The 23,137-nt window shown below is 47.8% G+C and overlaps 1 protein-coding gene across 1 annotated transcript in view; it reads right to left on the bottom strand.

The window, feature by feature from the left end:
- Positions 1 to 268: 268 nt before the first annotated feature.
- The window catches only part of FANCB (FA complementation group B), a 367,346-nt gene continuing 344,477 nt past the window's right edge, over positions 269 to 23,137 (bottom strand). Inside the window, exon 9 of the mRNA XM_085622200.1 lies at positions 269 to 736. Coding sequence (XP_085478326.1) covers positions 319 to 736 — 418 coding nt within the window. The 3' untranslated portion in view covers positions 269 to 318. The remainder of the gene's footprint in view (positions 737 to 23,137) is intronic.

The raw sequence follows: 23,137 nt of genomic DNA, 5'->3' as shown, positions 1-23,137 counted from the left end.
TGAATACAAAGGCATAATCTATGTTGAGACTGAATAATATTATAGATGTATTATTGTCAGGAAACTGAAGGCCTCGTATCCAATAATATTAACAACTAAGTAATATGTGAAAAGCTTTGCTTTCTTCAGTATGTGATAAAGATGCAAAAACATTAATAGGTTTTAAAAATGCACTCACGTGTAATTCCAGTTAAATTAGGGTTTGTAGACATCAGACCAAGTAAAAAAAACACTCAATCCAAGATGTTATATAAACAATCTCTAGCAATTTAATGAAAAAAGGCTTTTATTGAGAGGATATTAAACAATACATACAGTTCACGAACAACTTAGCTTCTGTGCAAGTAGGTCTGTATTCAATTGAACCTGGGCCATATTCAATACAATCTCTCTGTAAATATCACTGTTTAAGACAAGGTGTTCTCCGGCCCTACTCTGCTTCTGAGCTGACTGAAGCTCGTTTCTGCACTGCTCCACTGCATCCGCCATGTTGGGAAGAGAAGCTGTGAAACTAGAGGTTCTCTTTTCAGCTTTAGATGTGGCTGTGAACTCTTTTTCCACTTTGTTTATTGCAGAGGTAAGAGATCTCCTGTGGGTCAACATTTCAGCTTCCAGTGATTGGGCCAAAGTTTTCCCGTGGTCCTCTTGGGCCCCTAACATCAACTGCTTTACCACACAGGATGGCGGCAGAATTCCAACTAGACTGTGGAGAAACTGGAACAAAATGGACTGGTTTCTGAAAAAGAAAAAAAGAAATATATGTTAAGAAATAAATGCCTATTTTTTTCTAATATTTTTTTCCTGTTCACTCCATCTTGCAATTTCACCAAATTCATAAACAGAACATTTCCTGGTCTAGAACCAAATGAAGAAGTTCAAATAAGCCAGAATTGACAGTCATAATGTGAAATTGAAACAAATGCCCAGGATAATTTTGCAGCACTTGGAGGAGGATGGAAATCCATGTATCTACCAGTTATTTTTTTATCCTCTTTTCACCAAACAGTGTCTCCAATACTTTGTATAGCCACCTTTCTGACCTGTGCACCCTGCTGCCACTGCATTCGCTTCAGTCTGTAAACCAAGCCAGACCCACACCTTTGTTGGTGCCATGGTGTAATCATCAGAACACGAGAGGATCGAGCCCCAAGGCTCTACACCAAGATGTGAAATCTAGCCAGATATTTAAGCTACTCTCCTTATCTACTCCCTGGTCCTATCGGGCCATTTTGATAGCTGCCTTAACCCAGTCTTCCATCTCTGGGGGCAAGGGGTCTCTCCATTTTATACATATTTCCCTCTGGGCTAACAAGATAAGATAAAGCAACAGACCTCTATGCGAGTTCTTCAGCCTCCTAGTGATTGCACTTTCATCACCAAATATGACAAGCCCTGTGTTCAAGGTAACTTTCCTGCCAAAAATTCCACAAAAAGCATTCTCAATTCCGCCCCAATAATCTCTCAGCTTTGGGCATTCAAAGAAGTTGTGCAAGTCGTTGGCTTTTACTAAGTTACTTACACCTTGGGCACTTGGGGGGAGGAGTAGGGGCAAACTTTGCAATCTTAGCCGGTGTCCAGTATAGATGATTAATAGTAAAGAAGTGGTTCTTTTTCAGGTTGGCCAGTTTTACTAATTTGTATAGGAGCTTCAGGGAGCATTCCCACACTGCCTCAATATCGCACTCGTATCTACCAGGAGTACGCTCAGGCTTACTCCAAGAAATATCAAAATAATGCATATGGAAATGACTTTGTGAACAAAAACCAGAACTGTTAAATTTGGAGTGTGTACACCTGCCCCCTCCTTGCAATTTAATAAATAACTCTTGATATCCAATGATTTTATAAGTTTGGTGTAGGTTGACTCAACAATCTTGAATTCACGTGTATTTTCTATGCAAGTGGTTTGGTTGTGGCTTATTAGAAGTAGTATAAGTCCCTAGTGTCTTGTGGGGGGGTGGAGCTTGCCTGACTTAAAGATGGCCACATAGCACAGGGGCTCTGCTCAACCAGGCTAACAATTCATCAAAATCTAGCATAAACCGCAACACCTTACCGGCGCAGCCACTGTAGATCGCGGGAGGTTGACACGGTCCCTCCGCATGTCGGAAAAGCGAAGCCCACCAACAGAAGAACACGTGAGCATTCCAGCTGAGTACGTTGACCCGGTCAAGGGAAGCAGGCCGCAGAGGCGCAGTGCGTGCAGCTGCTGCCCCAATCGTCTGCTCTGAGATCCCCGTGACGGGGGCTTGAACCGGGACAGCGCCTTAGCTTTGAGACCCTACGATTGACTGCTGGCACAGGCCGTTGACTGGAGGCGGTTTGGTCTGCCCTCTCTTGACCGGGGGGTGGCATGCGGCCGCTCCTCGCCTGACTGCGACAATTGGGTGGAGGGGAGGATGCGCGGTTCAGCCGCCACGCATGTGGGGCTGGCCGCCCCCTACCGCGGCGGCAGGGACAAGACTGGTGCAGTACGGAGCACATGGCTCCGTGGTGAGTACGATTCCACCGACGATAAAGAACACCCAGCAGGGGCTCCCCGAATACAGCAGCTGGACCACCATAAACGTGAAGGATGGCTGGGACCGTGCTGCAAGCGCACAACACTGTAAGCATCAACAGAAAGCGGCACTCTGGCACCACCGCTGAGCAATAAGACTTGGTGGATAATTGCAACTGAGGCCCACCTCTCGAAATAGAGCATGTCACCGCCATCAATAAGAGCTCAACCCTCAAAGTGATAGCACAACACTTAAGAGGATACCTGGTCAGTGCTGGCCTCAACTGCACTACCACCCCTGCGAAAGTGCACCTCAGCGCTGGCACCAACATAGGTATAACCCCCACCATCACATGCTTGGACCTGGTCCAGACAGGCTCGGGAGGGGGGTCGGAACAGAGCTGGCACGAGGGGTTGGCCAGGGGCACTGAAACCCTGCAGTATCACCTTCGCCCGGCAAGTAGCGTGGATCGTGGAGAAAGGGAGAGTGAATGTAAATTGATCACAAGAAGGTCACCCGGGACAGTAAGCAACTATGGGCAAAGCGGACAAGGTACAAACCAAATTGTAATTCAGTTCTCATAAGACCCCAAGGCAGAGGGACCCAGAAGCACAGTCGGCGAATTCGGAGCCGGAAAAAGCAAAGACAGCACTATATACTAACCTGAAACAAATAATTTCAGCCATGCAGAAAAGCTTAACCAATATCGAAGGGAAGATTGATGCATTAACTTTCCAAATGGATCGAATTACAAAATGCCTACACAAGCACACAGAAATACTTGACACAGTGGAGCAAAGTGTCTCTAATGTGGAAGACATAGTCTCGACTGAAACAATGAGCGCAAAAAAGTCAGAAAAACGTATCGAAGCTCTGCAGCTCAAAACTGAAGATTTAGGGCCCGATTCACAGAACTAACTTAAGACAAAATCCTAAACTTACTACTTTTGGTATTCACAGAAGGCGTTTAAGAGTAGTAAAGTTAAGATTTTGTCTTAAGTCTGTCTTAAGTCTGTCTTAAGTCTGTCTTAAGTCAAACTTAAGACAAAATCCTAACTTTACTACTACTAAATGCCTTCTGTGAATACCAAAAGTAGTAGGACAGACTTAGGACAGACTTAAGACAAAATCCTAAATTTACTACTACTTGTAGTACTACTAATGCCTTCTGTGAATACCAAAAGTAGTAAGTTTAGGATTTTGTCTTTAGTTAGTTCTGTGAATCGGGCCCTTCGAATCCTGATCTAGGAGGAACAACATCCGAATTATAGGAGTAGCCAAGACCTCTAATAGCGACAATATGGAGAGATTCGCTGAGACCCTGCTCTGTACCCCACTGGGTAGAGACACTTTCTCAGCAATATTCGTAGTGGAACGTGCAGACAGGTCCCTGGCGCCGCACCTGATCCCTGTAGCTAACCCAAGACCAATAATTGCACGCCTTTTAAATTAAAGGGTTCGTGATTCTGCACTGCGCAAGGCGCGTGAACTAAAATCCCTCCAATACGAAGGCGCCGCAGTCTCGCTATAATCCAGACTTTACACATCAAGTCCAGGACGCCCGCCGACTCTTCTAGACAGCTGAACGACAATTGCGAATACAGCATGCTATACCCCGCCAAGCTATGTGTTCTAGCAGATGGGAAAATCCACTATTTCACTGACCCAAAACAAGTGACGCATTTCATCAAACAAAGGGGGAAAGCGGGGGTTCGACGGAACTCCCCACAACACAATGACGCGGCTGAGGAGGACCTCCAGGAAGATGTGGAACAATAACACATACGTATAGCAAGGAGTGGATTCACTGTGAAGTCCAGTGTGCTACACGTGACCATGGACTATCTGGGCACAGAGACCATGGTCAGAGAGCAGATTGTGAGGCAAGAATCTATGGACATCTACAGAGGGTCTAAGAACCCAACGCCGGACTTATGGTAAGACTGTTCCTACTTAACCTATGGTCATGTCGCTGTGCCAGGAAAAAGGGCAACGAAGATGCGCCCCAAGAACTCTGAATAATGACTCTTGTGAACATAACGTCCCATGTGAGGGGGCTGCCCCACACGAGTGATGACTTGGGAGCCCCTGAGAGTAAAGACAGGCAGAAGGGGGGGGGGGTCAAAGTTTGGCCAAGCAAGAGGTTACTGCTTATGGCATGGGAAGGAAGTATTTAGGGGAATTATTTAGTTTAATGTTAATCAAAAAAAGTGAAACCACTATTGAATCGACTGTGACTGGCACCCATTTTAAAAGACATCATACACTGACAAATGGCACATGACACAGAGACCGAACAGAACTGCATGCAGATACGGTTCCTTACATGGAACGTTATGGGGCATACCGGAAAGTTCGCAAAGTGGTTGCATACTTCAAGAGGCATTCGGTGCAAATTGCATTTTTACAAGAGGCGTATTTGGCGAGTAGCAGCAATGTGTTATCCTCACAGAGACTACGAGCCAGTGCTGCTCTGCTAGTTTCACATCTCATGCACGAGGAGTGGTGATCTGGGTGGATTACAGATCAAAAATCTAGCTACAGGGGAGGAGCCTAGCGCGCAACCAAGATGGCCGCGTAGGTGCGAGGCTCCCGAGGACCTCCGCAACCTCCTAAGATTATCCTGAAATTATCCTGCCCTGGATGAGGGGACTATGTTGGTGAACCTGAGCTGAGGTGGCACCCGTTTCCCGCTTCCGAATCGGACCTCGGACACCGGAGAGAGCACCGATTGAGGTGTGCGGCCTTCCCCTCGCCGGACCCCGGATTTGCGCTGTGGGGTGATCCAGTGACAAAGTGAACAACAGCGGCAGGCAGGGCCTGGCGACTCGCGTACCCCGCACTTTCGCTTTCGCACCACCTTGTCGTCTCTGCGAGGTTGGGTCGCGGAGCCCTTGGTGTTGGTGTGGTGTGGCCTTGCTGGGAGACCCTGCCTGCCTGCAGGCTGTGATCCACCCCGCTGCTCTGAGGGGGCCCCCCCGGAGCTCGTGGCCCTGCTTTCCTGCCCTACACGACGTGGCTGGTGCAACTGGGAGACTGGTGGCCATGGCCACGAAACAAGATGGAGACCGGGCAAAGGCCAAATCGACCCGGCGTGGCGCCGTCCATCAGGCCAACAGTATGGACCGCTATACCCTCCAGAAGGGATCTCCCGATGGACCGCGCAAGTCCCCTGAGAGCCCTCCTGATGCCCTAGACCTGCCCGCAGATCTGACTCTGCGAGATGTTATGGGCGCCATTGCCGAGATGAAGGCCTCGGTGGGCCAGCGGTTTGATACACTGGCGCAGAAGATTGACTCGGTCCTCGTGGATGTTGGCCTGGTGAGGGCCGATCTTTCCAAAACCAACGACCGAGTAGAGTCTTTGGCCCACACCGCATCGGGCCTAACGACAGATGTGGCGGCCTTGCAAACAGAGGTGCGCCGGCTTAGTCAGGCGACTGCGCTAATGGATCGACGCCTGGAGGACTCCGAGAGTCGGGCACGGAGGAACAACATCCGCATTATCGGGGTGCCCGAGGGACGCGAGGAGGCGGCGGCGGATCTCTTTGTGGAGGACCTGATTGCTACCCATCTCCAGCCACGGGGGCTGAGCAAATTCTTCGCTGTGGAGAGGGCCCACAGGGTTCCCGGGGGAAGGCCGAAGGTCGGAGCCCCTCCGAGACCTCTCATCGCCCGGATTTTCAATTTTCGGGATAGAGACGCTATCCTGCAAACCTCCAGACTGCATGGACCGGTCAAGCTTGACAATATGGAGGTTAATTTTTATCCTGATTTCACCCCAGCGGTCCAGAAGCAGAGACTGAGCTTCCTAGGCGTCAAACGCCGTCTTCGGGACCTAAACCTCAAATACGCCATGCTTTTCCCGGCCAAGCTGCGTGTGGAGGTGGATGGTCGCACGCACTTCTTTGATCGTCCCGAAGCGGCCGGGGACTGGCTGGATACTCTGCCCGGGGATCGTGATCGGGGGGGCGGGGGGGGGGGGGGGCGGGGGGAGACGGCACGCTGGATCAGGACTGAGGGTCTAATATTGGGCCTCACTCTGGACGAAAATGATGCCACTTTTGATTCTGCGTCAGTTTTTGTAAGTTCCCCTCCTATGGAGGTTGTGTTGGGTCTATTGGGGGTTCTCCCTCCTCCTCTAGGGGGTTTAGTTAGTCTAACTATATATGGGGCGACAGGCACACTGCACGTTGGGGGGGCTGTTTGGGCTCATGCAGGGGTGCAGGGAGGGGGGAGTTCTGTTGGGGTGGGTGGGTAGGGATGGGGTGTTGTTCGTTTTTATCACAAGGCAAACGTATTATTGTGTTAGTTCTAAAGTGCTCTCCGGGGGACGAATGATGGCTTCTGTATATGATGGGGGGGTAGGGAACTAACTTTGTTGTCTTGGAATGTGAATGGACTGGGGGACAGGATCAAACGGGGTGTGGTCCTGCAGTTTTTGAAGCGAATCTCGCCCGATGTAGTCTTTCTGCAGGAGACACACCTCATTGGCAACTCCTTCTGCGCCATGAATCGGCGTGGCTATCGCCTAGTGGCTCACTCGGGCTTCACGTCCGGCTCACGGGGTGTGGGCATCATGGTGAAGAACTCGCTCCCGTTGGAGATTGATGAGGTGCTCCACGATGACAGGGGACGTTATACGGTCTTGGTGGGAAGACTGGAGGGCAAAGTGGTTGTCTTTGTGTCAGTATACATCCCACCGGGGCTGCAGTCGACCACCTTTGCGGATCTTGGGCGCCTTCTCCTTGGCCTTCCGGGGGGGCTTTTAGTTGTGGGGGGGGATTTTAATGCGGTGGTATCTGGGTCTTTGGATCGTCACCCCCCTAGGGACCTCCCCCGGGCACAGGCGTGGCTACCCGGCCTCTTGGATACATTTGGATTAGTGGACTGCTGGCGTTTAAAACACCCCACGCAGCTGCAGTACACTTTCCACTCGGGAGCCCATGGTAGTCTCTCACGACTAGACTATGTCCTTGTCCCGGCGGCCTATGTTGGGAGGGTGGGAGAGGTGCGCCATTTGCCACGGGGTATTTCGGACCACTCCCCGCTCCTACTGCACTTTGATGTCTTTCCGAGGGGTGAGGGTAGGGTGGTCCCAATCAATCCTTGGTACCTGCGCGACCCCACCATTCGCGCTGAATTGATTAAATCCCTTCAGCGATATTTTGATGAGAATGTGGGGTCTGTGCCTTCGGCCATACCGCTATGGGAGGCCTTCAAGACAGTACTCCGAGGGGAGGCCCTATCCCTTATTTCCCACGCCCGGAGGCGCGAGCGGGAGGAGGTGACCCGGATGGAGGCTGAAATAGCCGAGTTGGAGGGGAATTTAGAAGGTGGGGTGACGGATGCTGCATTACATGTCCTCCAACTCAAGCAAGCGGCCTACAGGGCCCTCGTCACGGAGGCGGCCAGGGGCCTCAGTAGAGAGCAACAGGGGCGACTGTATGATGTGGGTGATAAGGCTGGTAAACTTATAGCGTGGTTGGACAAAAAAGAGAGAGCGAATCGTGTGGTCCCGCTGATTGAGAAAACGGATGGTGTTTGTGTAACTGAGCCAGAAGAAATTGTCTCCTGCTTCGCGGATTATTTCCATGGGGTGTATTCCCCGGTGTCTCCCTGCTCGGAAGAGGATTCCCTCGCCCTGCTCAGTGATATCGCGCTGCCGTCCCTTTCCGGGGAGGACAGGGTGTCGTTGGACGCCGCTCCCACCTCCGACGAGATCGCCCTCGCCATACGCTCGGTCGCTTCCGGCAAGGCCATGGGTCCGAATGGTCTCCTTATCGAGTTGTACAAGTTGCGACCGGATACGCTGGCACCCCACCTCCGGGCTATGTTCCTGGCAGCACACTCGGTGGGCTCCCTCCCGCCGGACCAGCGTCTGGCTACAATCGTGGTCATCCACAAGGAAGGGAGACCTCGGGACCGGGTTACATCCTATCGGCCCATTTCGCTACTGAATGCGGAGCCCAAGATTCTCGCCAAGGTACTGGCCAATCGGCTGGTCGGCGTGGTGGGCAATTTGGTTCATCAGGACCAGTCTGGCTTTATTCCCCATCGCAACACAGCCCTTAATCTGCGGCGTTTGCACGGTGTGCTCGCACGTGCCCCGTTCATACGGGAGCCGGCCATTTTGGCGTCCTTAGACGCCACCATGGCGTTTGACACGCTTGAATGGCCATATATCTGGGCGATGCTTGCGAAGTTTGGATTTGGCCCAGGGTTCATCAGTTGGGTCAAATTGCTGTATTCGGGCCCATTGGCGCAGGTGGTGGTGAACGGAAGAGTATCGGCTCCGTTCGAGCTGGGCCGGGGCACACGACAGGGCTGCCCCTTATCGCCGCTCCTCTTTGCACTTGCCTTGGAGCCCCTGGCGGAGTGGCTGCGGTGGGAGCCTTCCATCCGTGGTCTCCGCTGGACCCCTGAGTATGAGGACCGCGTATCCCTATACGCTGATGACATCCTCTTGTACCTAGCTTCCCCACGTAAATCACTCATAGTACTGGTTGATGTTCTGCATTCATTCGGTCGTAACTCCGGTCTGGTCATCAACTGGGCTAAATCGTGTGTGTATGTTCTCTCTGGGGAGGCTCCTATCCTCCCGCGGGGCTGTCCGATCCAGGTCGCCCCGCAGGGATTTAGGTACCTGGGTGTCTTCATTACTCTGGACCCGGAGGCTCGGTATGGTCGGAACTTGCTTCCCCCCCTCCAGCGTCTGAAAGAGGATGTCGCGCGCTGGCGGCGTTTGCCGCTTTCGCCGCTCGGCCGGGCGGCATTGTTTAAAATGATGTCGCTGCCGCGTTTCCTATACGCGTTGCAGAACACTATGGACCTCGTCCCAGCGCGCTACTTCCGCGAAGTGGAGAGTTTGCAGCGCCGCCTGTTCTGGGACGGGAGGCCACGTATTGCCCTGGCTAAGCTGACGCTCCCCTGGTATGACGGGGGGATTGCCCTCCCGGATATTAAACGGTATTATTGGGCCTCCCAGCTAGCTGCGATTAATCAGGGCCTATATGGGCCCGCCTTAAACCCGGCGTTTGAAATGGATAGGATGCTACTTCCAGGAGGTGACCATAATCGAGCGCTCTACTCTAGCGCGCCCGACGCTCGCCTAACGGGCCCCACGCGTGTCATGGTGCGAGTGTGGCACGCGGCCAATGCTGCAATGGGGTGGAAGGACCGTTTGACCCGGGCGTCACCACTATACGCATCTGAGCGGTTGGGCTCCTTGTGGACCTCGAAGGGCTTTGAGAAGTGGGATTTAATAGGCATTAGCAAAGTGGGGGATCTCTGGACGAGGGGAGGATTTAAAACGTTCGAGATGCTGCAGACGGAATTTCAGTTGCAGGGCAGCGAGTACTTTCGGTACTTGCAGGTCCGGCATGCGCTGGGCTCCTTCTTTCCGGACGTTGCCTCCATCCCGGAGTGTTCCCCCCTGGAGGATAGAGTGCTGGATGGACACGTCCCTGACAGCACGATCTCACTGATCTACAAAAAACTGATCAACGACCGCTCAGACTTGTTCACTGCCCTTCGTGAGGCTTGGGTAGCCGATGGGCTGGAGCTGGACGACGAGGACTGGATCTCCGCGGTGGCCTCCCCGAAAGAGGTGGCCATACCGGCTCGCCTTCGTTTCGTCCAGCTCAAGATACTCCACAGGGTCTACATGACGGGGCCAAAGCTCCTGCGTATGGGCTATGCTGAGGACGGTTTGTGTAAGCGTGGGTGTGGTGCGCTGGGGACTTTTCTGCATATCTTGTGGGAGTGCCCGGAGGTGGAGGGGTTCTGGCGTGGTGTGCATGAGGTGCTGCGAGTGGTCACGCATGTGGCGCTGTTGCCCGAAGCGAGGAGATGCCTGTTGAATGTGTGGGAGCCTACCGATTACTCGGTGCCGCAGACGTGGTGGGTGACTCTGGGGTATATGGTTGCCAAGCGTGATATTGCCCGGCTGTGGGGATCCCAGAGGCCCCCGACTGTCTCGGCCTGGAAGGAACATATGGATTGGTGCATGTTTCGGGAAAAGGTGGTGTATGTGGCGAGAGGTAAGCCTGCGACATGGGTGAAAGTGTGGGGCCCCTGGAACGCCTACCGCGGGGGAATCTGTGCTCCACCGTTATTGCCCGATCCGTCGCCGGCCCCGTCCCCTTAGCCAACTCATCCCCCCGGTACCTGGGCATTAGGTGTACCCAGCCCTAGTTCTGATCTCTCCCCCCCCTCTTGAGATTCCTATGGATGGCTAGGATCCCCCCTCTAGGGGAGCACGTGTTGCTATTCCGATTGAGGATTGCCTTGTGGGTTTGTTTGTATTTGTTGTTCTTTAAGTTTAAAATGGAACCGTATAGTGGGGTCTGGATAGTGTGGCTCGCAACGATGTTACCTCCTGTGCATGCTCGGCCGCAGCACCATGTGTTTTATAAATGTATATCGTATGCTCCTTTTATTGCTAGCGGCCGGCCGGAAGGTTGTAGGCCCATATTTGTATATTTTTTGAGTCTTGTAATAAACGGTTTCAAAAAAAAAAAAATATATATAAATCTAGCTACAGGAAGTGTATGCAGACCCAGGGAGCAGATTTATTATAGCGCTGCAGCAAATCAAAGTGGGAAGCGGTCCTGGAGGTTGTACGGACCGAATTTTGATGATCCACAGTTCTATGAGGCGCAGGAACACGATTGGCACGTTGGAGCACGCTTCCGCAGATCTGGGGCAGGGATTTTAATTGTACATTAGATCCAGCACTAGATATATCCAAAGGCCCTCCCCGACATCCATTCGCTGCTGCCCGCACCATAGGCGACATATCAGATGCATTAGACCTCGTAGACATTTGGAGGAAGAGAAACCTGAAAGGCGCTGGATACACTCATTACTCAGCAGCACACGATATACATACAAGAGTTGATAACTGTTTACTATCAAGAGACTTAGCACCTTGAGCTATGAGATGTGAAACACTTCCACGCACCTACTCAGATCATTCCCCAATAGTACTTGATCTTGAATTACGAGGGCAAAATCAGGCCCCATTCACATGGCGATTTCCTCCATACTCAATACAGGATCAGGTGTTTCGGACCGAACTAGAGACAGCAATAATTGACTTTTTCGCGCATAATGTCGGCTCAGTGGAAAGCTTTACAACGGTCTGGGACACATTTAAGGTCTACATTAGAGGTATAACGATGGCTAAGCACTCAGGAGTCTTTTGTTCTCCGAGGGGCAGACTCTCAACACTAGAAAAGGAAATAGCTGCATTAGAGCTTAGACATAGAGACACAGAGGAGCCACAGATATTAGGCAAGCTCGAAGCTAAAATAATTGACTTCCATGAGACAGGTGATAGTAAAGTGCTTCATATGGGGAAGTACGCTACAGCCCGTGTTTACGGGGAGGGGAAGAGACCCAGAGCAACTCTAGCAGCATTATTGCAGCAAAAACAGGGCCTAAGTCATAATACTACGCTAGAGGATGAGCAAGGGGAGACGATACAAGAGGAGGGCCAAATAGCGGAGAGATTCCACCAATACTTCACAAATCTGTACACATCCAAAATCACTCCAGATGATGAAGCAATGAGGGAATACCTTGAGAACATTGCCATGACATGGCTCACCAACGAGCATAGATAGCATTTGAAGGCCCAATTAAGTATAGACGAAATCAAGCATTGGCAGGCATGCAAGCTGGCAAGGCTCCGGGGTCAGAGGGTCTAACAGTTGCTTTCTATAAGGCATTCCAGGATCTTCTCACCATACTTGATGACTTATTTTGAAGAAATGAACACAGCAGGTATCATGCCCCCTACAATGCGTGAAGCAATGATAGTTACTCTGCTAAAGCCAGGTAAGGACCCCTTGGAATGTGCCTCATATAGGCCCCTTTCCCTGTTGAATGTACATACCAAGTTGTATGCTAAGACCCTGGCCAACAGGCTATCCCCACTGTTACCTTGTGTGGTAAAACAGGAGCAGTCAGAGTTTGTCCAGGGACGAAGCATCACCTCCAAACTCGGAAAACTCTTTGCAACCATTAAGCAGATCAACCCGGAAGTAAAAGCTGCTGTGGTCTTTTTAGATGCGGAGAAGGCCTTTGACTCAGGTGAGTGGGCCTTTATGCGCTCCGTTCTTTGCCACATCAGAGTGGGTGATATATTCCTGACGTTAGTTAATGACTTGGATAATAGCCCTGTAGCTATAGTGCGTGTTGGAGATGTGGTATCTCCGCAATTACAGATAACAAGAGATATGTGGCAAGGATGCCTCCTCTCGCCCTTGCTTTTTGCACTGGTAGCTGAACCTCTGGTGAGTGCCATACGAGAATACCATGGCCACAGAGGCATTTGCTTCCCTGAATATAATCCCATAGTTTCTGCATATGCGGATAACACGCTCCTATATATCTGTGATCCAGAAAAGAACCTAGCTCCAGTACTCAGAGTGGTGGAACTTTACAGGGCACTATCTGGACTCTGCATCAATTGGGGAAAATCCAGTCTTCCCCCTTACCCCGGCGATGCAGCAGATCCCCCTGGAGTTCCCACTAAATTGGTCAGCAGAATGGGTTAGGTATTTGGGCATATGACTACCCACAGACCCAGCTGTAGGAGTCAGGGATAACTACGGGAAGGCCATACACAAGCTAGAAAAATACATTGATCATTGGATGCAGCTCTGCAGCTCCTTGTGACCCAGGGGGGACGTATAGCCATCATGAAAATTGTGGTTTTACCCAGATTTCTGTTTTTATTTCAAAACATCCCTATCCTGCTGACGAAATCATTTTTCGCAACATTGCACTCCATCTTCATCAAACTGGCATGGGCTGGAAAAAAACCCGAGCAAAATAGGAGACACTCACATTGCCCTATGACATGGGAGGATTAGGTGCCCCAGACTTTGGGATTTGCGGTGACAAGGGTCCCTTGCTCACTTTGCCATAGGATTCAAAATCGCCTGGCTGATGAGGGGTGTTACCCTGAAACTGTTCCCAAGATGCTTGTTTCCGGTCCAGCATATGGTCAATCCTTTCCACGAGATCGTATCCCTTTAAATTGTGTCTTAGCAAATGAACACGCTATATTTCCCAAGAGATCGTATCTCTTTAAGATGTTCCCTGGGAAATGTATACGTAAAGACGTCTCGCAAGTTCCACGTGTTGAAAGATCACGTGGAACTCAACGTATCATCTAAGTGGGCTATTTAAGTCTCCCATTTAATTAGACCACTCTTTAAACCGTCTCCTCATCTACGGGACGCTTTATCACCTTGGAGCAATTTTGGCGCTTCCTGCCGTGTATCCAGGTAATCGTTGTTAGGTATCGGACAGCCTGTCTGGCCAAATTCAGTGATGCATTTGCTGCTTTTAATCGTAAACGAAATACGCTGTCGCTCTTGCCCCATGCAGGTTATCGTATTCTTTCTTTTGGCCTTTTTACAAACCCCAGCAACATGAAGCGGGGCGATTGTACTATGGAGCGACGCATATGAGGTACCAATGTTTATCCATCTTACGTAGAATATCTTTGTGACTCAGTCATCCTTTTTGACACCAGACAGGAACCATTCTTCACTCTCTTTTATCTATTTTTCTGTTTAGCCTTGAGAACCCTCCTCGATCAGCTTTCTTCTAACGGCAATTATCATCACGAAACTGAAAGAAGGTGAGCAATTAATTGCTTAACTTCTGGCATTACTTTGTTCGATGTATCTAATAAAATCTGCGTTTTCAGTCTGTCTGGATACTGTGTAACAGAGTGGCTTTATATTTTTTTAGAATCGTGTTAATCAATGCGCTCGTCTCTTCTACACTAAAGAATAGTTCTTGAATTTGGCATCTTGTTCTATCTGAACTAGCAGTTTGGCATGCATAGCACCTACTCGCTTGACCTACGTCCATCATTTGGTGAGACTTAATATGTCTTTAGATAATGACTTTCAGTAGTATTGATAGTCCATTTTTATTCTGACATATTTATGATACTATGCTTTCTGTCATTATTCTTGCACAAACAGATTTGGCCTGTAGGATATTAGTAGCGGCGTTCTTGTTTCCGCTCTATGAGAGTGACAGCCTTAAATAGCACTCTCTGATTTTGCCTAGACAGGTAAGCATCAACGACCAGTATCAAGCTAATTTGAAAATAACCTTGTTCTATGCTCAGGTCTAACTATGAATTAGTTGACCCTGCACTGACTGATATATATATACGATTTATGATTTCGAACATAGCTGGCCTAGTCTATCCTGAAGGTATGGCTGAAATTGTTGTCTTTCCTGGTCTCTTATTTTAGCTAATCTCAAAGAGCTCTTATCCTACATCCTTTTTGCTTTGTCCAGAGTTTGGAATTTTGTTATCCACCATTTACATATTTTCACTTTATATTTTTCGGCCCCTTGTTGGTCTATTTTGACATTATATATTCTTTTTGTAATAATTTCTGTCTTTTTTTTCCCTGATAGTGCATATGTGTCTCGATTTTAAATGTTTTGCATAATGAAGTTTATTTAAACTTCTGTGTAGTGTGACTTTCTGTGCTGCTGACCATGTCCTTATAATATATTTAGATGACTTGGCTACTTGATTTGTGATAATCATGTTTACACTGAAGAAATGGTATCATTAATTTTTTACTTTCAACAGGTCCCATTGCCTTCTTTTTCGGAACATACTTCAGATGCGCCCTGAAGAAGGTGGCACTCAAATGAAAAGGGTCTTTCACCGAAACACGCGTCGGCGCTTGAAATGAGTCCCCTCCTTTGATATCTTTGAACTATGCTCTCTTGAAACAACGATGAAATACGTTGATTAGCCCCTCTTTTTTGTAATGATAAACAGTTTTGATTGATTGAAGCGATTCTGTGGGCTTTGCTCTTATGGACTTATTAACAACTGTTTCAATAATGTGTACAATTTTCAGTATTGTTTAGTAAGCTAAATCTGCCGCTTTGAATATCATAGACATTGTGAGGGACGCTGGTGCATATTAAGCTTGCCTTGTATATATGTGATGTACGCATCTGTGTTTCCGTGTGAGTATGGTTTAAGTACGTAGTTGGTTGAGTGGTTTGAATGGATGTTGTGCAAGGGGATCTGATTTGTCCAAATAAGAATGTTTGTAGTCAGATTATTTATTTGCTAATTCACTGATATTTTTGTACTCAAAGAATATAAACAAAAAAATGAATAATAAAACTATGAATCAAATTAGGAGTATACCCTCTTAAATGTTTCTATATTCATGTTAATGGTCCAGCCAGAGTGTCACACTTAATATATGATGTACAGCATATATTTAAATGAAATAGGTAGAGTTCATTCCTTGTGAATATCCGATTCAGGGAAGACCTGGTCTGGCAGTTCCGGCTGGACCATTCCCTTGAGGTACAGGGTCAAGACTGATTTGCATATAGCTGGGTCTGAACTGCGGTGACGAAGTGAGCTAAAGAAGGATGGTGGATTCAAACTAGATCTGTGACTGGGGTGAGTGTCTGAAAAGTTTCAGCTCTCTGTCCATCATCTCCATGTGTTTTCAATTGATAAAGTGGCTCCTCCTTTTCCTTGCAGAAGAAGTAGAAATAAGCCTTTCTATCCTTTGTTCTCTGACAGTTTGATGGCAGAGTAGAAAGATACTGGAAAGGCAATGGAGCAAAGAGTACAATATGGATGCTAAGGAAAGAAAGCTATAATCAGCACTCAAGAAATACCATGCGGATATAAGAACAGCTAAACATGATTATTTAGAAGAAAAGATTGAGTGCAGAGAATAAGGCCATGAAAATGTTTGCCATTGTTACAAACTTTACGTTGAAGTCAGCAAACATAACAACACACCACCCTTAGTTGGAATGGTGTGATCAACTAGCCACATACATTCAAACTAAGATTCAGTACATTCAAACTAGCTTGTACATCTGGTTAATGGAAGATTCAGAGCTACATGACAAACTGCAGGCCAGGCTGAGCCATCCACCTAATTCTAACCTCTTTAGTCTTGAGCTGATAGCATCATAGAATTCACTGCAAGCTTTGTGTACTCTTAAATCTGGTACAGCATCTAATCATGCCTGCCTAACCTACTAGTAGGGGGGGCTCTATCATGAACGTGCTGCAAAATAAAAATCCGATTGGCCGCACTCTGCTCGTCCTACCAGCGTGTTACCCCAAAGCATTGTGGTTCATGAAGTAGCGTCGGCGGGTACGCCTATGCCAAAAGTTTAAAATGAAAATGAGTGTCGCGTGCTGCAAAATATGTTGCTTAATATGTCATTAGCAAGACCATGGTACCCTCTTCTTGTGCACAAGCAAAGACTTTACTTCTGGTAAAAAAGACATCAGCAGATCCTAGTATTCCGTCAAATTACAAGCCAATTTTCTTGCTTCCTGCCTTCTCTAAAATCTTTGAAAAGCATGTGAATCAACAGCTCTTCCGTTACTTGGAAGAAAATAATTTACTGCATCCTAGCCAGTCAGGCTTTAGGCCCCGCTTTAGCACAGAGTCAGCACTGTTGGAAGTCTCGGAACAAATTAAAGGCATTCTAGACCGTGGGGGAAAGGCAGTGCTTATAATGTTAGATCTGTCAGCCACCGTTGATAAAGTTCCCCACTCAAGACCTCTAACGCACCTCCAGGCTATAGGTGTAACAGGACTAGGCTTAGACTGGCTTGCTTCCTTCCAGGCAGGTCGAAGCCACCAAATCTAGACCTCTAACGCGCCTCCAGGCTATAGGTGTAACAGGACTAGGCTTAGACTGCCTTGCTTCCTTCCAGGCAGGTCGAAGCCACCAAATCTGGATTTCTCCTTTTTCCTTGAATCCATGTGAACTGACACAGGTGTTCCCCAAGGCTCAACATTTAGTCCCACCTTATTTAATGTATATCTCACTCCTCTGGTCCAGATTCCTGAAGGACTTAGGGCAAAAACCATATCATACGTAGACGACACGCAGCTGCTGTTCTCATGTGACAGGGGAGAAGAGTTACCAGGAGCCCAGATTAAAACCTGTCTAACTACGGTCTTTCAGTGGATGGCCATACACCAACTTAAGTGTAATGCAGAGAAAACAGAAACTATCTTTTTTGGCAATACCGCGCAGGAATTCTGGAAAACCTTTTGGCCTGATGACGTCTCCCCACCAGGCTTACAAGAGGGCTCAGTTAAAAACCTGGGATATCATTTGATGACAATTTGTCTTTCAAACCTAAATTAGATCAGTAGTTGGCACCTGCTTTGGGGTGCTATGCTGCTTGAGGAATTTTTTACAATTTTTGTCCTTCTCAGCAAATAAGCTGGTGATTCAGGCTTTGAACCTCCATATTAGACTATGGTAATGCATTATACTTGGGTTTACCTGATCAGTTGCTGGGCAAACTTCAAGTTGTCCAAAATGCTGCAGCTCATTTACTTCTCAACCTGGCGATTAGAACACGGATGTCTCCCCATGCAAGATCTTCATTGGCTCCCTATCAAGAACAGAATCTTGCTTTAAGCACTTGTGCTGGTTCACTGGGCCTTGCATAAGACGGAGGCTGTCTATCTCAAAGCTAAGTTCAGCTTCTATACCCCACAGAAAAATCTGTGTTCAGATAAACTCTTAGCGGCAATTAAAAAAATACAATGAGCTACAGTGGGAGGAAGATCTTTCATGTACTAAGGAGCTGTAAAATGGAATACCATACCCCTGGAGCGTCATGCGCTAACCAATACCACAATCTTTTAAAAACAAATGCCTAAAAACCTGGCTTTTTGTGTAAAATTAATATCTTTTTAGATCTTATGTCAGGCCTGAAGCTCCGCGCCGGGACACTCTTAGGAGTAGCTGTGCGCGATAGAGGTTGCTTCATCATCATCAAGTTTACACTGAAGGACTCACTGTGCCCTGCTGAAGTCAAAAGTGGCTCTCATTATCACATATTCACAAATTTTGAAATACTTCTATACATTTTACAGGGGCAGGCACACCAAAACTTCACACCTCAGGAGAGGCATGTGTCCCAGCACCCTTAAGTATGGTACAGCTGTTGTTTTGTTTCTTAGTCCAGCTGTTCCTGATGGAATATAATGCTCCACCTTGCATATGGATAAAAACTGTTGGAGGCGTAAGAAGAAATCTGACATTGTGTGAGCAGGAGAAATAACAATATGAATCAGCATTACGAGCTATGGACCTTTCTTAATGTTAGCACTAAGCTATGCAATCAACACTAAGAAAACAACTAAACACGGGCTGCAATAAGTTGATACAAATATATTTACTGAATATCAATATTAAAACCTGAAGAACCAAATAATTCATTAGAGTATATTTGTAATGAACATCTGAGCTATCAGATACAAAATTAAAATTTTACGTCTACTATAGCTTAGTATAAGTCTGGAGAGGCACAACACTGTCGATTCAGGACAGCTCAATACACTGGCCGTTATCTCTAATGCACCACACACCTGATCCTGAAAAAATCTTTCATTAACACCTTAAAACCACCCCTCAGAACGATAACTCAGAAAGTGGATGCCATATAAACACATAGCTGAACCTACAGCAATCATATTTTACATGACTACTCTGGTTTCATATTATGCTGCAACACCGAGATTGTATCACCCAAGTTGAGCTGGAGCTCCTCTCCTCTTTGACAATGGCGAGCCCTGCATTTCATCCTGCTTCACTTCCTATCAGCCTTCTACAAGGTTAATCAATATGTCCTCACCATCATCCTTTCAACAGAAACGTGATTGGCTGACACACCATTTTAACCATCGTAGGCATCTTCAGAAGAACACTTCCAGGTTGGCCGGTGCAAGAAATTGGGTTACCGGTTGGTGGGGGGTAAAAACCTAATCAAATAGCAACCACAATCCCTGGCAGGGTGAAACACAAGGAAAAAAATTAACCTGTGCTTAACCCTCTGGTAGCTCTGCAGAAAAGCAGTCAGGCTTACCATAGAGGCACTATGCAAAGTATTAATGCAGCAGACATACAGTAATACAGTGAAAATACAACATAAGAAAGGTCCCACACCAATTTTACAAAATAGAATAAAATGTAATACATTATTTACACCAAACGACAAAAATCCATTAAGTAGAACTGGAGATATGCCATTTTCCAGATTCAGGTAAAATAGTGCTTAAAATCACAAAGTGCCAACTGTGGTGATCTGGTTGCGCCGTAGTGGGGAAAAAAATCACAAGTTTAAGACAACCGTGATGGAGCACCGGCGAGATACATGAATCAAGTTAGTCCCACGGAGAAATGTACCTTAAATCCTGGTTGCGGAGCAAAGTGTTGCACTGCAGCGGTTCCAAGAAGCTATGCGAGGTGCGCATCGATGATGCGCTGTACAGCAGTGGTTTTGATGAGCTGTGATGCAGGCTTGTGTCGAGGATGCGTTGCGCACTGGTGGTTCCGATGATCTTCTAGAGCCACAATGCGGAGGTTGCTTTGCACTGCGACGAATCTGATGCTGCGCTGCGAAGAGCTGCGTAGGGTTTGCGTCGCACTGCGCCTGTTCTGATGAAACCACAGCTGGGCTAGTGGAGCCTCTTTAGCCCACCTCCAAGGGTTCAGAGAGGTGCACCACTTGGGGGGGATAGGCCTCACAGCAGGCAGAGTCCAGGTGCAGGGTTCAAGATGGTTGCAGCCTTTTCTACCCCCTAGGCTCTGGACAGGAGGACAGCCAACTAGCCCTTGGAGTCACTCTGGTAGTCTTGGGTGCAAGGTGCAGGCCCAGTCCTTTTTACTCAGGCAGCAGAGTAGGACAGCAGTCCTTCTTGCAGCAGAGCAGCACAGGGGCACAGCAGTACTTCTTCTTAATCTTCCACAGGTCCAAAGATGTACTAAGAGTTGGGTCTGAGGGTTCACTATTTGTGCCTGGTGCTCACTTCAAAGTAGAGAAGCATCTACAGTGCTCCCTCTACAGAGGTATCTGGAATTTTCTGCCTCCCTCTCCTAGCTCCAGCCTGTCTGGGACATATAAGACTAGTATGAAACCCTTTGTGAGTGTGCTGTGGCAGAATCATTGTGATGTGCAAGTGTGGTAGAAGTCAGGTCTGTCCCTCTAGCAAGTGAGAGATGGCCCATCCAGCCAACACCTATTCCCCCTTTGTATCACTGTGGTGCAGAAGGTTACCCAACACTCAGCCCACAGAGGCACTGGGTAGTGACTCTCACTGTTGTCTGCGACTATGACCTGGTGGAATGCATTAGGGATGACCAGATGACACCTCACTGTAGTCATACTGGCTCCTGTGCCTCTCAAGGCCTCTCCCTTTGCCCATTGATGGCGACCCATTGCCTATACTTGGAATTATTTGAAGGCATGTATGCATTTGACACCATCTCTTTATCCCCTAAGGACACTAGGGTAACCTCTGTCCTTTCCAAGATAACTGGAACCACCTCTTCCCCAAGAGCTACACTCACCAACCCAGATGTATACCCACCTGTGAGGGAGCTGTGCCCTCTTCAGACACTTGGGGCCATATGTAGGAAGCCAAATACCGGTAGGTAACGGCCGATTTTCGGTAAATATCCCGTTACCGACCGGTATTTAGGCATTTGCTATGTAGGGGGCATATTTCAGGATTCGGTAATTTACCGAATCGGTAAAATTACCGAATCGGCAAAATTATCAATTCGGTAAATACCGAATCCTGAAATGAGATGTAGGAAACACTCTAATGAGTGTTGTGTAGGAATTAGAATTCGGTATTTACCACCAAATATAGGTTGGTGATAAATACCGAATACATTGCAAAAAGCAATATTTTGCTGAAATAAGAGTGCCATGTGGCAGACATACATGCCCTTAGGGCATGTATGTCCACCACATGTGCACACATGCAGGAATCAGGGGTGCAACAGGGTGTCAATGTGACACCCTGCCACCCTTGAATGTGCTCCCCCCATTACCGAATCGGTATTTACCGATTCGGTAATGAGGCATACCTTCCCATTGATTCCTATGGGCCTCCAGGCCCATAGGAATCAATGGGAAGGTATGCCTCATTACCGAATCGGTAAATACCGATTCGGTAATTACCGAATTTCTCCGATTCGGTAACATTTACCGAATTATTACCTACATACACTTTACCGATTCTTAAATACCGAATCGGTAAAATTCGGTATTTAAGAATCGGTAAAGTGTATGCCACCTACATATGGCCCTTGGTGTCTCCCTTGGAGTACCAATACTTGTAGCACTCAGTAACTGGGGGACGAACCACCCTGTCTGTTTATCATGGATGCCCATTTTCCTTTGGGTGCGACTGGGACTGGTTACTGTTCCCTTGGGAATTATTTTGGGGGCCTCTACAGAACTCCTTATTTTTAGGTCGAGCATTCGAGACCTATTGTGATTTCGTATGTTGGCCTAAAGCCATCCCCCAGCTTTTGATTTGTTTGTTTCAGTGTCCTTCAAAAATCCTTGCTTGCCAGTGGTCAGTCCTGCCTCTTTGTTCCTCCTTTCTCTCTTCCGTTCCTCCCATGCAGTAGGGACTAAGTACTGTCTCATCACACAACAGTTCTTTGTCTGTTCTCTGGAGGACTACTTTTTTTCTTGGTTTCCTGCCCTGGTTCTGTTTGCCTGTGTGTTGTTTCAGCACCACAGTTCCTTACATTTAAATATAGTTTTCCTCCCTTCCACCTCCTCTTAATTCCACAGTTTTATTGTGGGTACGTCTTGCACCATGCCTCCCGCTTCGTTTGTTATATTTTTTAAGGTTTTAGCAATTTTCCATGTCGAACGTCATTTGGCCTTTTTTGGTAGGATGTTTGGTTTTGGGCTTTGTTTTAAGGAGGATTGGGCTCGATTAATGTTTGTTTTACAGCCAATGTGCATCTTACAAGCGCTGGAAGTTAAGCGCATGAGCAGCTTTCTGTGGCCATCTGGCACTTCCTGTTTCATGGTAGTATTGGATAGGCTCTGTGCTGTTTGCGTTTCCGGAGCTAGGAGGAAGAAGCTGTCGGTCTATGGACTGCTGTTATTCCCCATGTTCGCTCTACTCCTGTCTGTATCATCATCATTTGAGAAATATTTGGAAAAAGGAGGCAAACGAGCGGTGCATGTTCACAGGTAGCATATAATGACTAACCAATTCTAAGTGTATTTTAGGTCTGCTCGATGCTAAGATGGAGTTGTGAAGAACAAGATTCAGCGAGGGATCAGTAGATGATTTATGTCTATGCTGCATCTTCTATTTTGCTTTAGTTTATTCTAAATTTACATCAGTCAAACATTACAAGTTAATGTAATGAGTAACATTAACTCGGGAAGTCTAGCCGTGCCTCGCACACATATCTACGGCTGTGTCTGCAGAGCCCTGGAAGGTGTGGGCGCCTGACACTAGCCAGTGTATATATACACCCTAACAACCGGATTATTACCTGGACCTAACCAGTGCTAGTCTTCCGGTCCCACACGATGCCTGTCTTCTGACCCTAGGTGCCACCACCTCATCATTGCCAGTCTTCCGCCTTACCTTTCTTCCTGTCCTATGCATTGCCTGTCTTCCGGTCCCACCTGTTACCTGTCCATAGTCCTCACTTCTCTTTCACTTGATAATCGGCCAGGGTGGGTCGTAATACGTTGTTTGCATGAATTGTGACACCCCCCCCCCCCCCTCCTGACACAGC

Source organism: Triturus cristatus, chromosome 8 (assembly GCF_964204655.1).
Source record: "Triturus cristatus chromosome 8, aTriCri1.1, whole genome shotgun sequence".
NCBI lineage: Eukaryota > Metazoa > Chordata > Amphibia > Caudata > Salamandridae > Triturus > Triturus cristatus.
The sequence above is the reverse complement of the archived record's forward strand: the minus strand, read 5'-3'. Positions and strand labels throughout refer to the sequence as shown.